Source organism: Alexandromys fortis, unplaced genomic scaffold, assembly GCF_014885135.2.
Source record: "Alexandromys fortis isolate MF-2015 unplaced genomic scaffold, M_Fortis_MF-2015_v1.1 scaffold_42, whole genome shotgun sequence".
Taxonomy (NCBI): domain Eukaryota; kingdom Metazoa; phylum Chordata; class Mammalia; order Rodentia; family Cricetidae; genus Alexandromys; species Alexandromys fortis.
Window position 1 is genome coordinate 5,570,418 of NW_026067934.1, and position 17,389 is coordinate 5,587,806.

The following is a 17,389-nucleotide window of genomic DNA, read 5'->3' on the forward strand; positions in this document are numbered from 1 at the left end:
TCAAGATTATCTACGATATGGCCCATGTGATTGAACATTTAGTAACAGCTGGCAGTGTTGGGGGAGGTTGTAGAACCTTCAGGGTATAGGGTCTTGTTAGAGGAAGCAGCCCCTGGGGAGGGCCTCATGGTAACACCCCTGCTAGGCCCTGAAGGTCTCCTGCCTCCTGACTGCAAATGTCATGTCACCAGTTCCGCGTGCCTTCCACGTGCCTCGCCGCCACGGATCCACCATGGAAGATGTATCACCTCAGTAACAGACATTCCAAAGTGGGACAGGGGAAAGACCAAGAGGCCTCAGCCGTACACAAAGAACTCCAGGCAACTAAGGAATGCTCTGAGGGGGAGAAATGGTCCCCCAGGGAAGAGCACACCTGCTGGTCATCCAATCCCAAACAGTCAGCCCTGAACAAATGTATGAGTAGCACTACACACTGAGTGCTGTGGGAATCTTCCTGCAATAAGGACCCTGAGAGATGAGATGTCACCGGTGGTCAGAAGCCAGGACAGTTCCTGACAGGCTTCAGTGCCAAGTCCAGTTTGCATTTCCATTTTATACTCTAAACCCCACAAAGTGGGCAGTTTTCACAGAAGAATACATAGCTGTCAGCAGGTTGTTAAGGACAATCACCCATTGTTTCAGCTGTTTCTCCAGGTCACTCTGTTCTACATAGCAAGAGAAGTCAAGCTTGGAGAAAGGGCAGTACAAGCAGTACTTTATGTAACTACTAAATACACCAATAAGTCAGTATCTATTAATTGGTCTTTTCTACCTTATTCTACTTTATAAGCAGATTATACTTATGGATAAATATGCATGTATCAAAAATTAATGGGAAAATGAGGCCATGAATGTAAAAGAGAGCAAAGAACAGTATATAAAAGGGTTTGGAGGGAGGAAATTGCAGAGAAAAGTGATATAATTATATTATAATCTCAAAAATAAGAGAAATAATGAAAAAATAAACCTCCTCTCCATTTAATTGCTTCTTTCAAGCCATTTGGTCACAGATATGGAAACTATCGAATACAGGTAGTGTTCAATAAAATCAGTGCTTAGGGCTAGGGAGATGACTTGGGGTAAAGGGTTCACTGCCAAGCCTGACAACCTGAGTTCCACCTGCAGGGTCCAGACAGTAGAAGGGAAGCCTTACTCAAGCTGACCTTCCCAGCTGTGCATAGCATGAATGCTACCCGCCAAATAAAAATAACCTTTTCTTTTATAAATTAGTACTCAAAAATCTTGGGTTACAAATTGTGTGTGTGTTTATTTGTGTTTATTGAGAAAGCCATAGAAAAGTATTTAGGGAGAGGGAGGATACCAACGGGGGGAAAGGAGGGTGGGTAAGAGGGGAGTGGGGGTACAAACAAGCAAAGCACAATGACAGATGTGTAAGAAATACCATAAGAAACCTGCTGCTTTGTATACAAAGTAAAAAATTGAAAAATACTTTGGATGGTTTAGAAAAGCAGTGAGTGACCCACTGATTCACCACAATGTTGAACAGTCGCTGCCACAGTATTTTAAACACTGTATAGATGATTCAACTGAACTGGGGGAAATGTTTAGAAATGGAAGAAAAGTAGATGCTGTTTAAAGAAAAAAAAGAAAGACAGACAAACAGACAAGACCTTAAGGTCTGGGGACATAGCCCAGTGGCAGAGGTTCAGTCCTCTCTGCCACACACACATACAGACCTTAGAGTTCACGATCCTTTCATAGATCAACATTCTCATCGCTTTCTCAAAGGAGCACATTAAAGAGCTGAACCTAAGTCGAGATTAGCCGGGCACAATTACCTTCCCGGCTCCGTTTGTTAGCGCCACCGCTGACGACAGGATGCAGTCGTTAGTCGTTACCAGCTTCTGTGTTGCTGTTGGAAGTTCATGCTCTATGGACGCCTTCTGACTATAGTGTTTGGAAATGTCTATGGAAAAAACAACAATGAGATGCAAACACTACTATTCACATACAGGCTGCATACAGCCAGCCAATCTGCTCCATCCTCACAGCGAGACTTCCAGTTTAGTAAGTGCACTTGAAAGCAATGATACCATGTGTCAAGACTGTGCTGCATCAGCTGGTCACAAAGTGAATAGGAAGTGGTGTGTGTGTGTGTGTGTGTGTGTGTGTGTGTGTGTGTGTGTGTGGTGGGGGAGCATGCCCCAGCATGTATGATGTACGTGGAGATCAGGTGATGGCCTGAAACAATAGTCAGTTCTCTCCTGTTACCGTGTGGATCCTAGCAATCAAGCTCACAGGGTCATTTCTGGTGATGAACACTTTCACCACTGAGTCATCGTGCCAGCCCTCAATTGCATTTTAATTCCACATTAAAAAACAAAACACATTTTGATAACTCCTGTGGTGGTTTGAAAGAAAACGGCCCCCAAAGGGAGTGGCACTATCAGGAGGTGTCGTCTTGTTGGAGGAAATGTGTCACTGTATAGGTGGATTTTGAGGGTTCATAAACTCAAGCCATACCCAATGTCTCCATTCACTTCCTGTTGCCTGCAGATCAAGATGTAGGACTCTCAGCTCCAGCACCATGTCTGCCTGCATGCTGCCACGTCCCACCATGACGATAATGGACTGAACCTCTGAAACTTTAAGCTGATCCTAATTAAATGTTCTCCTTTATAGAGTTGCTAGGGTCATGGTGTCTCTTCATTGCAATAAAGCCCTGACTAAGACAGCTCCAGTGCTTTCTTTTTACGCTAACAACCTGCCAACCTGACTTTCCTCCCTGTGTTCAAATTAGATCAAGCACTTATAATTCCTGAAAAAGCAGGAAGGTAGAGAGTTGCAACAAAAGGTTCCAGGGGCTGGAGAGAAGGCTCAGAGGTTAAGAGTACTGGCTCAGAGGTCCCGAGTTCAATTCCCAGCAACCACGTGGTGGCTCACAACCATCTGTAATGATCTAGTGCCCTCTTCTGGCATGCAGACAGAACACTTATAAAAAATAAATAATATAATAAATAAACAAATCTTTAAAAAAACCAAACCAAAACAAAACAAGGTTCCACCAGGCATTGTGACACAGGACTGTAACTCTGTACTCAGGAGGATGACGCAGGGTCATAAATTTGAAGTCAACCTAGGCTGTGGGATACGACTCTGACCAAAATAAAATGAATAAAAACACCTAAATAAAAACAAACGATGCTTCTGCTAATGTCTGTTAATATGACACAACCCTCTTCCAAGCACGGAAAGGAGACGAAACTATAACCCCAGCCTTATAACCACTTCCCAGCATTGGAAGAGGAGATTGCTTGTTCCTTCATGTTTCCCACTTTTCTTTCTTATGTTCATTCCCAAGAGTAGAAACAAGCTTGAAAATTTTATAATGGAGCTTATTATTTGGTACACTAAACTAAAAAAAGTGAAACAAATAAAAAGAAAAGAAACAACTGGCCACACCAAGGAGCCAAGGAGGCCCCAACTCTCCCACAATCTCTATCAGCTCTTGAAAAACAAGAAAAATGAAGTGCTTTGTCCTGGACCACTCAGCATCATCTTGACCCTCAGAAAATGCACAAACAAAACATGCTAATGATTTTAAATCTTTCTACGGTTCTTAGGACATAACTACTGAATTAGAATAGCAATATAAATAAAATAAGGATAGTATGGCATTCCAAACTTGAGGAGGGCATTAATCATGCCCCTTACACATCATACAAAACACTTTTATATTTTAAAAATTTATTTCCTATAAAAATAGTCACTAGCTATCAACAGCGCACGAACTGTACCAAGGGTATAACACCAAAACCAGGTGTTACAAAATCCCGTGAAGCATTGAGCATGGGGTCCTCTCTTTCACAGTGAAGCAGATGGCAGAGCAGAGAGCTGAGGCTGTGTACTTCCATGTAAGCCCAAGGCTGCTAAGCCTTTCTGGGATCTGTAACCCTTGACAGGCAGATCTGAAAAGGAAGGTTTCCACGGATGTAGGTTCTGGTTCAAGGCTCACCTTTCATGACGTCATGAAACCCATGCAGAGCAGCGCCAACATTTGTTAAGACGGAAGTGTAGTTTGTCCGAAGGAGCCCATCCGGCTCTGTACCTAGAAAAGCCAGTTACAAGCCATTTGAGCACTTCTCCAGAAAGCTGACTGCTCACCCTCTCCCTCTGTTCTGGGGGACACAGAGAATGAAGTTTGCTTATAATATGTCTGAAATAATGGCTTTCCAAACCTTTGCAGATACAGTCACAAATGGTGGTAATGAATACAGGCACATTTAACTTATATGCATCTCCCAGGCACACATTTTTAATGGTTAAGAAGTCAAAAGAAGACCAGTTAAACGGATCAGCAGGTGAAGGCACCGCTGTCAAGCCTGAAGGCCTGAGTTTGATCCCAGAATTCCTGAGAGTGCAGAAAACGATTCCCACATGTTGTTTTCTGATCTCCACACAGTGCGGCAGAAACACGCTTACACCTCATCCCACATACACAAATGCATAACTACACACATCCTGTACATGTATGTGCATGCACACGTGCGCACACACACTACACTACACTACACTGAACTCACACACACAATAAAAGAGAAAATCAGAGCTGGGCAGTAGTGGCACACGCCTTTAATCCCAGCACCCAGGAGGCAGAGGCAGGCAGATCTCTGTGAATTTGAGGCTATCCTGGTCTACAGAGTGAGTTCCAGGACAGGCTCCAAAACTACACAGAGAAACCCTGTCTCGAAAAACCAAAAAGAGAGAGGGAAAGAAAATCAGTAACAGCTCAGAAGGAACCACACAAGTCTGTGATAAGTGAGCCAAGTCATCCCCTCGTTAGCTCAGTGCAACAGAAACCCCACTCCTAACAGACAGCCCAGCACACAGCCGTCCCTCTCCTGTCCCCCAGCCACCGGCTGCTGAGGCTAAGTACTGGTCAAGTATGGCTATGAAGTGGGGAGGGGTTCCTTCCCTCACCTATGCCCCCAACTCGGAGACCGAGTCTCTGTCTTGAACAAGTGCTGCTGAGAACAGTGGTCCTGGTCTCCACGGCCTTGGCTTATCAACCTGAGTTCCACACTGAAAGAGGCAAGTCAAAAAGACCTGGTGTGGCTGCGACACAACTGTCCCTAACACATGGGGAGACGGTGGTTCTGAGACTGAACTCTAGGGAGAAGCAGCCTAGGTTCTGAGGCTTTCTTTTCTCAAGGGAAATTTCACTTGCACAATACAGAGAAGTTTGAGCCATGACTCTCAAGAAGAAAGTACAGAAGAAAGCGGCCAATTCATAACTAAACTACAGGCTGTGAAAAGAAAGAGCCTTCCTGGGGTCAGAAGTTATAAACACTAACTTCAAAAATACTACCAGCTAGTTAAATGTTATCACTTTAAAGGAATCTGTATTTAATGCAATCAGTCTGAGGGTGATACATGCCCTAAGGTTTTCAGAAAAGTCCAGAGCAATTATCCAGCAATGAGAGGAGCTTAAGCCAGGATCTGAGTAGAGAAGGAGAGCATGAAGGAGAACCCTTCACACCACTGTCATTGTCTTTCATGTGACTGCACATGCCCCAGGCTGAAGCCAAAGAAACAGCATGAATATGTAAGCCTCGGCTCTGAGAACTACCTTGCTTAAAGAAATACCACGTCCACTCGTGGATCAGAACACATAAGTTGGCGATGCTCTCTGTAAGTTTCCTGGGGCTACTGCAACCAAGTACCACAAATAAGAAATTTACATTGTAGAAACTAACAACTGTTGCTACAGTTCATATAAAGGGATCCTGAAAAACCAAAATAATCTTGAAAAAGAAGAAAGGAGGATTCACGCTTCCTGATCTCAAAACTTACTACAAAGCAACAGTCATCAAGTGGGTGTGACTGGCACAGGCAGATCCGGGAGCAACACTGGAGTCCACGAGCAAACTCATACATGTGTGGTCAACTGGTTTTCAAGGAGAATGCGAGACCATTTAACAGAAAGAACTGTCAGCAGATGGAGCTAAGGTGCTGGCAGCCACATGAACCAGCCCTTCACCTTGCTCCACGCACACAAATTAACTCAAAATGGATCACAGACCTGAAAGCAACAATAAAACTGTAAAACTCTTAGAAGAAAACACATCTTTATAACTTTGGAATTGATAAGGGGTTTTTACATATGAAATAAAAAGCATGACATCCCTCAAGAGAAAGAAAGTAACAGTTAAACTGATAATTGGGTTTCATCAAAGGTAAAAATTTCTGTGCTGTCAGAAGTTTTAGATAAAGTGAAAACAAAGTAGAAGAAAAATCAGGAAATTACAGCTTCAACAAGGGACTTGACAGTGGAATGGAACGCACAGAGAACTATTATTTACAAGTCAACAATAAGAAGACAAACAGCCCAATGAAAATGAAGACGCTATCCAAGCAGATTCTTCACTAAAGGAATAAACAAGTGGCCAATAAAGAGATCAAGGGGCATCAGGCACAGCTGGACAGCAGGGAAGGGCAGATCAAACAGTCTATCTACTTCAAAGCCACTAGATGGCTACAATCAAAGTCCTGTGATATCAAACGTTATTGAGGACATGGAAAAGTTAACTCTCACACATAGCTGGCAGGAAAGCAAAACAGTGCCTTAGAAAACAGTCTTGGTAACTCCTCCAGCAGTTAAACATGGCTACCTTAGGATCAAGCAAGTCTACCAGGCACCGAGGGTGCCACCAGGCCCGAAGGAATGAAAAGTTAAGTCCACATAAGAACTCAGACCTTAATACCTGCAGCATCATTATTCTTAATAGTCAAACAATCCAAATTTTTGTTGGATATACACATATTTGATACATCTAAACAATGGAATAGTATTCCGCAATAAAAAGAATGGAAGCTGGGCGGTGGTGGTGCACGCCTTTAATCCCAGCACTTGGGAGGCAGAGGTAAGCAGATCTCTGGGAGTTCGAGGCCAGCCTGGTCTACAATAGCTAGTTCCGGGACAGGCACCAAAGCTACAGAGAAACCCTGTCTTGGAAAAAAAAAAAAAAAAAAAAAAAAAGAATGGAGAATGGATACAGGCTGTATCTTGTAAGCTTTATTACAAGAAAGTAAGCAAACTAACCAAACTACATACAATGGTTCCACCATTTATGAATCTGAAACCAGGAAATCTGGAGACAAAAAATAGAGAGGGAGCAGCTGCGAGCTAGAGACAGGAGGAATTGCAGAACATGAATCAACAGCCAAAGAAGAAAGGGTTTCCTCGAATGAGGAAAATGGTTTAGAAAAAACTGCACTGTGAGGACACATCAGGGGTACACTGAAGGCTGCAGGACTGCACTACAGGTATACATCAGGGTACACTGAAGGCTACAGGACTGCACTACAGGTATACATCAGGGTACACTGAAGGGTACAGGACTGCACTACAGGTATACATCAGGGTACACTGAAGGGTACAGGACTGCACTACAGGTACACATCAGGGGTATACTGAAGGCTACAGGATTGCACTACAGGTATACATCAGGGGTACACTGAAGGCTACAGGACTGCACTACACGTATACATCAGGGGTACACTGAAGGGTACAGGACTGCACTACAGGTATACATCAGGGGTACACTGAAGGGTACAGGACTGCACTACAGGTATACATCAGGGTACACTGAAGGGTACAGGACTGCACTACAGGTATACATCAGGGTACACTGAAGGGTACAGGACTGCACTACAGGTACACATCAGGGGTATACTGAAGGCTACAGGATTGCACTACAGGTATACATCAGGGGTACACTGAAGGCTACAGGACTGCACTACACGTATACATCAGGGGTACACTGAAGGGTACAGGACTGCACTACAGGTATACATCAGGGGTACACTGAAGGGTACAGGACTGCACTACAGGTATACATCAGGGTACACTGAAGGGTACAGGACTGCACTACAGGTACACATCAGGGGTACACTGAAGGGTACAGGACTGCACTACAGGTATACATCAGGGTACACTGAAGGCTGCAGGACTGCACTACAGGTATACATCAGGGTACACTGAAGGGTACAGGACTGCACCGCATGTATACATCAGGATACACTGAAGGCTACTGGACTGGGATCTAAATGGGCAAGGTGTACAGCAGACAACTGAGAGAATAAAAACAAAGTACTTTTATGGTGTCATTTATATGTCAGAATAGATGCTTCCTCCCTCCCCCTTCGCTCTCCTTCCTTGTTCCCTTTCTTTACAGCCCAGGCTGACCTTAAAATTAAGATACTTCTGCCTCAGCTTCCCGAGTCCTGAGAACACAGATATGTGCCACTCTGCCTAGATAAAACCATGGATTTCTTCAAAACATTAAAAATGAGGTTCACTCAGTTTCGTCAGTATTTTTCTCTAACAATGGGCACCTTTAAAAGGTGGCATATGCTCTGGCTGCTAACAAAGGGCTGTGATGCCCCTGCAGTTTCCACAGTGAAGTGGTTATTATGTTCGCCTCACGAACAGTCATGATTCACCCTTCTACACTGAAAACAGAGAAGGGGAATTACTACTTAATGTATGATTAATGACAAGTATTTTACCTTAACTTCGTAACACAACATTCACCCTCATTTACTCCTTAATTAATTAACTCTGCTCACGGAATTCAAGGCTCTGACTCCAGATCTTATGCCCTGCCCATTCTCCAAAGCTAAGCCATGTCCCTTTTCCAGCTTCTTGTCCTCTTGCATCCTTCAAGGTGAGCCACGCGCAGCAGTCTTACTTACTGGGCAGGGCGAGGAGAGTGATGTACGTCTGCAGCTTCTCGAACACGGCCGTCATTCGCTTCATATCCTGGGACAGCTCCAGGTTCCTGGCTCTCAGTGCAGGTGTGCAAAGGGACGATTCACATTCTTCTTCTAAACTAGGAATGGCAGGGTTTCAAAAGTGAGCATCCGGATGACTTTCTTTTCCTTTTTATTTTTTTAAATAAAAGATTTATTTTTTGTGTCTAAATGTTTTGTATATATAAAACTTTTTATTTGTCTAAATGTTTTATATATGTGCTTAGATTCTTTATATATATAATTTTTTATTTGCCTAAATATTTTGCTTGCATATATGTCTGTGCACCATTTGTGTGTCTGGATCCTGAGGAGGCCAGAAGAGGGCATTGAATCCCCTGGAGCTGGAGTTACAGATGGCTGTGAGCTGTCATATGGATGCTAAAATCCACCCAAGAGCTCTGGAAGAATAGAATGTGCCCTTAACCACTCTCTCCAGCATGAAAGTAATATATTTTTTTAAAAAATATTTATTTATTATTTATTTATTATGTATACAATGTTCTGTCTGTGTGTATGCCTGCAGGCCAGAAGAGGGCACCAGACCTCATTACAGATGGTTGTAAGCCACCACGTGGTTGCTGGGAATTGAACTCAGGACCTTTGGAAGAGCAGGCAATGCTCTTAACCTCTGAGCCATCTCTCCAGCCCAAGTAATATATTTTTAAGTATTAAAAATATTTTCATGGTAGCGAGGCAGTGGTGGCACACGCCTTTAATCCTTGCATTCAAGAGGCAGAGGCAGGTGAATCTCTGTGAGTTCAAGGACAGCCTGGTCTACAAAAGCTGGTTCATGACAGGCTCCAAAGCTACAGAGAAACCCTGTCTTGAAAACCCCAAACTTTACCTACTGAGCCATATCTCTGGATCATATTAAAAATTTTAAAAATAGGCACGCTTGTCTCACTGAGACTTCTTACAAGACTCTTAAAGTAAAATAGTTCCAAGAAACAAAAGCAAAACTGTCCCATTTCCCTGTGGATTTGGATGAGGACTGGGAACAAAAGAACCTAACTCCAAGAAAAGCTGTGAAGAAGGGGCCGGCTCTGAGGCATTCACAGCAGGGACATGACTGTCAGTGATGACACCCCAGGTGGAATCTTCGGTTCCACATGAGTGAGCTGGGCAGTTCAGTTCTGAACAGAGAACCTTTGCTAGGAAAACCCAAGCTATGTATAGGAGACATTCTAATTAACTGAATCCCTAAAGAGGATTAATTAAACAAAAGTTGGCATTGCTGCTACATAGGCTCAAATTTAAAAACAAATACTACATTGATATTATCACAAAATGGGACTGGAGAGCTGGCTCAGCAGTTAAGAGCACAGGCTGCTCTTCCAGAGGACCCGGGTTCAATTCCCAGCACCCACATGGCAGCTCACGGCTGCCTATAATCCCAGTTCCAGGAGACTCAACACTTTCACACAGACATACATGCAGGCCAAACATTAATGTAGATAAAATAAAAATAAAAGTTAAAAAATATATTATCACAAAATATATTTTACCATTTTCAACTTTAAATAGGTACCTTAACTAGAAAGTTTAAAAATGAAAACTCTTAATAGTATTTATTTCATAAGTAGTAATCAAGTAAAAATGTCCATACAAAACTAGAAAAATGTCAAGCATGGTGGTGTGCCTGCAATCCCACTATGAAAGGCTGAGGCAGGATGGCAAGCTTCAGGTGAGCCTGTGTTAGCCACTCTGTTCTCACCCCCAAAACAAAACAGAACAAACCTAGAGAATTTAACACAGAGAAGACGACTCCATCTACACCCTCCAGTCCCTGTCTCCTCTCTACTAGACTTCTCTCATCCCTCTACAGAGCAAGTCAGCAGCTCACAGTGACAATCTGGAAAAAGTTGGGCCACCAAGATAGCTCAGTAAGGAAGGGCATTTGCCACCAAGAAAAGGATTTAGCAAACACTCTAAACGAAAATCATAGAAAGGCACAAGTGCACCCTTTAATCCCAGCACTCAGGAGTTGAGGCAGGTGGGTCTCTATAAATTCAAGGTCAGCCTGATCTACGTAGCAAGCTCTAGGCTAGCCAAGACTAGTGAGAACTTGTCTCAAAACAAGCAGTATGAAAACTTCCAAGCAATTCTATCAACTTTCCAGTACACTTTTACGCCTTTCTAGAAATGTAAGGTGGAATTAAAAATATTAATGCTGATTATTAAGAGGTTTCGGATGACATAGCCTAGAAGATCCAGAGCAGATAAAGACTTTATTTTATAATTGAAGTAAGTTTCCAATAATAAAAAGATATCATTCTAAGGATACCCAAGGATTATGACTCAAACGTAGAAGTTAAATAGTCTAACTCCCATCTAGACATTAAAAACAAAGGATTTTTTAAAAAAACAAAACAAAACAAAAAACCCAAAACCATACGTTTCTTAAAAAGAAGTGTCATTCCCAATTACTGAAAACACTGATTATGACCTTATGCAGACTAGAGGGCCACTGAAAACCAGAGCTGACTGAGTTATCAACCAGGCTGCAGCCGGTCCAGGCAGACGCGAGACGCCTGTTACTCTTTGATTAACTGCAGAATAGGTCAGGTCCCACCCCAACACCCCAAGATCCCTGGCCTCCAGGGAATAAATACCTTTTTAACTGGTAAGGAAGGATTTTCCTAAGGAAGCGGATGTAGGAAGCTAAGTGATCTGAAAATGGCTTCAATTTCACAGTTGTCTCCTGGATAAAGATCATTCCACCGTTAAAAGTGCTACCGGACAATGAGAGCCCACACTTCCCCATAGTTTTAAAAAAAGGCAAAAGAAAAACCACAAGGAGGAAAATTACCAGGACAGTCACAGTATCTTCAGTTATACTTTCGAATAAATGCAGCATTCCTTCCTCAAGGGGGCGGACGTAGGACGCATTTTCATGAAGATGTTGAGAGAACTGCATAAAAGTAGAAGGTTTGAATGAATCTGATGGAAAATAAGTGCCAGCACTCGGGAGAGGGATCTGACTTCACACTGAAATTCTTCTCAACACATTTCTGGAAAACCCCAGATAAAATGTCACAGATAAAATTCTCCAGTCCCCTTAGCTATCCAAATCAAGGAAGCAGGTGACACAATGACCAACCAGGAAGCTGAGAAAATGAGGATACAGCCAGCCCAGCCATGAAGAGAGCAGTGGGTCCAGGTCCCTGGACACTGGCTGCTTTGCAGGGGTCCCAGTGAGGAAAAAGCAGAAGGGTTGGGCGGACTTTGTACTATGCATCTCAGTTTTCAAAACAAGTCCACTAGGCAGCTTCCTGTTTTACTGTACACACAGTTCAGGGTTAGCAAATGCCAGGATGTCAGCAAGGTGAGTCAAAATGTTCACTATCATCACTAATGTCATAGTATGCAAACAGATGCTGTGGCTATAGCCCAGTGCTACACTGTGTGCTTGGCCTGTGTAGTGATGGGGGGGGGGGCAGTAATCCCATCAGTGGGGGTGGGGATCCCACTATATTTTAGACAATTTAGAAGCAAAGGAAATAAGATGAACTTATGAAATGTCTCAGTCATCGAGGTATTTCACAATGACTCAAGTCTGAACTTATGCATACAGACACATACTGTCCTGGCTTCTACAAAATGCAGGTGACCCCATGGACACTGCATAGTAATACTGTCCTGCACAGCTCAAGCACTCTGGGCTCCACTGTCCACGGCTTTAGAGTAGAAGTTCCCAGTTACTTTAAGAGTCTAGAAACAATTTACACATCTTGGCCATCTTCTAGCAAAGGGTTTCCAAGTCTTCAATATTATAGACTTTGTAGAAAAACCAGAGGGACTTTCACAAGCCAAAGTACTGAAGATGAAAAACTAAGAAATACATGAATCCTACAAAATAATGAGGTGTTCTGGACAAATTAAAATTAGAAGAGTTATTTTGTCGGGCAGTGGTGGCTCATGCCTTTAGTCCTAGCACTCAGGAGGCAGAAGCAGGCAGATCTCTATGAGTTCAAGGCCGGCCTGGTCTATAAAGTGAGCTCCAGGACAGTCCAGACTGTTACACAGAGAAATACTGTCTCGGACAAAAAAAAAAAAGTTATTTTTATGAGGCTCAGTAGATTTGTGCATCACTAAAACTGATGAAATCAAGCACTACTGAGGCATGAGCATGGCAATGGCTAACTTCTGCCGAGCACTTAGTGCATGCCAGGCACTGGTACTTTTATGTTACCTGTATACATCTGTGACGTGGGCAAGTCACTGTCTAATTCAAAGCAGAGAGATTAAATAAATCTCCCAAGGGAGCACAGCTAAAACATATGCCAAGAAGTCCAACTTCAGAGCCCAAGTCTTTCCTGCCTACTAGGCACTTTGGATATCTGTAGACATGACTATACCCAATGCCTAGAAATATTACACTATGTAAATGAATGAAGAGATGACTAAATAAATAGGCAAGCAAGCTAGGAAGAGTCAGACTAAATAGGAAAGCATGGCTGATGAAATTATCAAGCTCTCAGAGGACACATCTGTAGCAAGATCCTTCAGCTTCCCTTGTCCACATATTCCTGCCTTTGAATGCTACCCACTCCTATTGTTTCAGGGTTAGTCTGTGTGACTAATAACACAACAGGCATGACAAATGGGACTAGCCAAGTGTCCCAAAAGACTATGGCTTCCACGTCTTTTGAGTCAAGCTCTCTAAGGGACGTTAGGTGTCATGTCATGAGAACATCACCCTAGAGAGAAGGGCACATGAGCAAAAGGCTCCTTGACACCAGCCAGCATGTGAGTAAATAAATCTGAGCCACTTCAGAAGTACACCCCTCAGCCAGTGAGGCCTTCAGATGAATGCAGTCCCGGTGACTCCATCCGTGAGTGTGATCCTATGAGATGGCAGGAGCTGCAAAAACTCCCTAGGTAGCTGGTCCCTGAATTCCTGACCATAGAAACCGGGAGACAGCCAATATCTACAGTTTTAAACCACTAAGTCCTGGGTAGCTTAATGTCCAGTCATATAAAATGAATATACTTATTAGCATTTTAGTTTTACAGTTAAATAAAATTTTTTGCAGGGCGATGGTATCGTACACCTTTAATCCCAGCCCTCAGAAAGCAGAGGCAGAGGCAGAGGCCAGCCTGGTCTACAGAGTTCCAGGACAGCCAGGGCTGTTAAAGAGAGAAATCTTGTCTCAAAAAAACAAAACAAAAAATAATAATAAAATAAAACTTTGAAGGTGTCTTTAAATCCTTTTTAAAACTACCTGGGTAGGGAGGCAAAAATCTTTTGGCCAAAAGGAAGCAGAAGGATTAAAGAAAGTTACATGCAGACCTCCTCTATCCTGAGGTAAGCCCCACAGACCCACACAACTGGCTCCGCCCTTTCCCACTAGCCGCCTCAGCAGAAGGAACGAGGGGCAGACTGCACTGGCTGTTTGGACCAATGACAGAGTCAAAGCAACTATGGACAAGACAGAAACATGCCAGCAAATTACCCCTCCTAGCAAAAACGGAAACGGAATTCTGCCAACCGCTATCAAAAGCTGCACAGGCCTCAATCTTGTAACCAATGGGGAAGAAAGCCACTTTGCTCTCCTAACTTTCATCCCATTTCCCACTCTGGGGCTTCACATTCCAGCCCACAAGTTGGCTCAGCGCGCCCTCCCATCCTTCCCCAAAGCTCAGGCCCACCCCCCATGCTGTCCTGCCTGACATTCCCACTCATACAGCTCCTTCTGGGAGCTCAGACAATCACCATCCCTCTTCCTACATCCAAATCTCACTCAGTCTTCAAGGCTCCAAATCCCAGAGAATCTTCACCAATTCTTCACAGGGCACGGCCCTCCCTGCTGACTCCACACTTACTGGCCATATTGGTAGCTAGCTCAACTGCGTGCACGCTCTCTGTCTCTTTGTCTGTCTCTCTCATCACTTCCTCCACTGCTCACTCTGCAGTCTTCTGATAATTCCCCTAGCTTTAATTTCTTAACACCCTGTATTTGCCATACTGTGTTTTGGTGAAGACCATGACTTGTGACTTCTTCCATGACTCCCACGGTACTTGGCTAATACAGGGAAGCAGTCTGAACAGAAGTCCCTATTTGTTCTCCCCATCTGTCCATGGCAAGAAAGGCATCGTAACTACTTACCTTCTGATTCAATGGTGATATGGCGTCAATGGCAGAATCAACAGGGAAAATCTGAATCCTCTGTTCCGTGTAGGTGTGAAAGTTCAGAAGAGCCGGCACGAGGTCCTGAACAAAAGCCAGGGCCTGCCCAGCTATATCTCGCATCTTCAGCTTTAAAATGCAAAGCACACCAAGTCAACTACCAAGCAATTGTTGGAAAGCACTTGAACCCCAGTGATTGCACTCCTCAGTCTACATTCATTCGCTCCCACGCGAATCTTGGTGTCCTCCCATCCGAGCAACTTAGGAAGCCATCGGATTTGGCGGATCCACCTCCTCCACTTGGCCTTGGCTAAAAAAGCATACTACCTTAACACAAAAGCCTGGTTCAAACAGCAAGGCATCCCATAATTCAGTTCTAATGTGATAAAATGAGAAAAATATCAAAAATCAGAGGTACTGCCAGGTATGGTGGTGCACGCCTTTAGTCCCAGCACTTGGGAAGCAGAGGCAGGGGATCTCTGTAAGTTCGAAGCCAGCTTGGTCTACACAGTGAATTCCAGGACAGCCAGAGCTACACAGTGAGACCCTGTCTTAATAAAATAATCAGAAGTAGTACTGGGTAAAGTGCCTGCCACTGACACCAACAAGCCTGACAATCAGAGAACTATACACAGGGCCCATGCAGTGGAAGGAGGAAACAGGCTCCCACTAGCTGCCCTCAGGCCTCCACATAGGAGCACTCCCCCAATAAGTTATAAATGTAAAAAATACATAAAAACCTAAAAAATCAGTAGAGCATGAATTCAATCAAATCAACTCATGGTTTAAAGAGTCGATGAGAGAGAGCAAAGCAGTGAGTAGCACATCAGACTTTGGTAGGACAGCGTATGGATGGCTGAAACTGAGACACACGCCCGCTCCATCCTTTACCTGATGTCTCCTGTTGTGCAGTGGAACGTTGAGAGCATTGTACAGATGATACTCTACAACACAAAAGTGATGCCCATTAGAGCTCAGCTCAGTCTTCAAAGGAGAGCAACTGCAAAATCCTTCCTATGAGAACTCAATGTCCGACACACAGTCACAGCAGAGGAGCTTGGAATATATAGGGAAGCTGTGGTTTTGCAGGTAAGTAATAACTGTTTCTTTGTTTAACTTCAGGATTAAAAGAAACAAACAAACTACTCCTGGATTTCCACTTCAAAGAAATCTTTTCAAACTCCTCTTTGGGGCCTCTCAAGATTCCTTACCAAGGCTCCTAATATTCTTGCTGTCATCCATCATTCTTCTACAATAACCCTCCCCTGGCTGCCACACTAATCCTCCAAAAATGCCAGTGTCCCCAGCAGGACCATATTTCACTGTCTGCTGCTGCGGGTCCCAGTACCTCAATGCTTTCTTTCCTGGCTGGTCCCAGTCTTCTTCAGTCCTCACACTCAGGCCGCCTGCCACCTGCCACCTGCCACCTGCCACCTGCCACAGATGCTGCCTAGCATCAGGCACCACAAAATTACTGGTCCTCCTTGCTGGGCGGTGGTGGTGCACACCTTTAATCCCAGCATTTGCGAAACAGAGGCAGGCAGATCTCTGTGAGTTCGAGGCCAGTCTGGTCTACAAGAGCTAAACTAGTTGCAGGACAGGCCCCAAAGCTACAGAGAAACCCTGTCTCAAAAAAAACCAAAAAAAAAAAAAAAAAAAAAAAAAAAAACAAAACAAAACAAAAAAAAGAAATAAATAATACAAGGCAAATGATATGGCTTAGCAGGTAAAGTACTTGTTGCTCAATGCTGACAACCTGAGNAAAAAAAAAAAGAAAGAAAGAAAGAAAGAAAGAAATTAATTAAAAGAAAAAATTACTAGTCCTTTCAAGGTCACAAAATCCAGTCAGCAGATTTGGCTGCCTTTCCCACAGGCATTCTCCCTGACTTCCCAGTGCTGTGCAGCAATGACAGCATCGGCGGGTGGAAACACCTGCTTCACGCAAATCCTCACTGTGCTTGCCTGACTTCTTCCCACAGTCCCTCACTACCCACCACTGTGATAGAGAGCTCACCAAGGACCCTGCAGAGGCCCTCCTCACACTCTCCTCACACTGTGTGTCCCTTATGTAGACGCTGGGCACAGGGATTGTTTTCAACGGTGAGTTTGGTTGATACAGACATGGCTGTGCACCACATGCACTCCCACAGCACCAGATCCCCTGGAACTAGGATTACAGCCTGCTAGGAGCTACTTCATGCGCACTGGAAATAGAGCCCAGGGCCTCTGGGAAAGCAACCAGTGCTCTCAACAGCTGAGCCATTTCTCCAGCAGCGCCTATGCTGATTTTAGATGGGATCAAACTGCTGTTTTCTTCACCCCCACCCCAGCTTTTCTAACAAGAAATTAAAAAAACTAAAAACCAAATTTCAAATGTAGCTGTAGAAAAAGGAAGTGTGGATTAACTTGATTGTATTAACTTGAATGTGGGCTTTGAATTCCAAATATATTTTCTTTTCTTTTTTTTTTAATTTTTAAGA

At 43.7% G+C, this 17,389-nt stretch overlaps 1 protein-coding gene across 2 annotated transcripts in view; it reads right to left on the reverse strand.

Annotated features, from left to right (window-relative positions):
- Positions 1-17,389, reverse strand: part of Ppp1r21 (protein phosphatase 1 regulatory subunit 21) — a 60,894-nt gene that overhangs the window by 21,552 nt on the left and 21,953 nt on the right. For both annotated transcript variants that reach the window (XM_050146085.1, XM_050146084.1), the window contains exons 8-14: positions 15,801-15,853; positions 14,889-15,038; positions 11,588-11,689; positions 11,391-11,479; positions 8,719-8,855; positions 3,977-4,069; positions 1,800-1,927 (exon numbers count right to left, since the gene is read on the reverse strand). In XM_050146085.1, the coding sequence (XP_050002042.1) occupies positions 1,800-1,927; positions 3,977-4,069; positions 8,719-8,855; positions 11,391-11,479; positions 11,588-11,689; positions 14,889-15,038; positions 15,801-15,853 (752 nt within the window). The remainder of the gene's footprint in view (positions 1-1,799; positions 1,928-3,976; positions 4,070-8,718; positions 8,856-11,390; positions 11,480-11,587; positions 11,690-14,888; positions 15,039-15,800; positions 15,854-17,389) is intronic.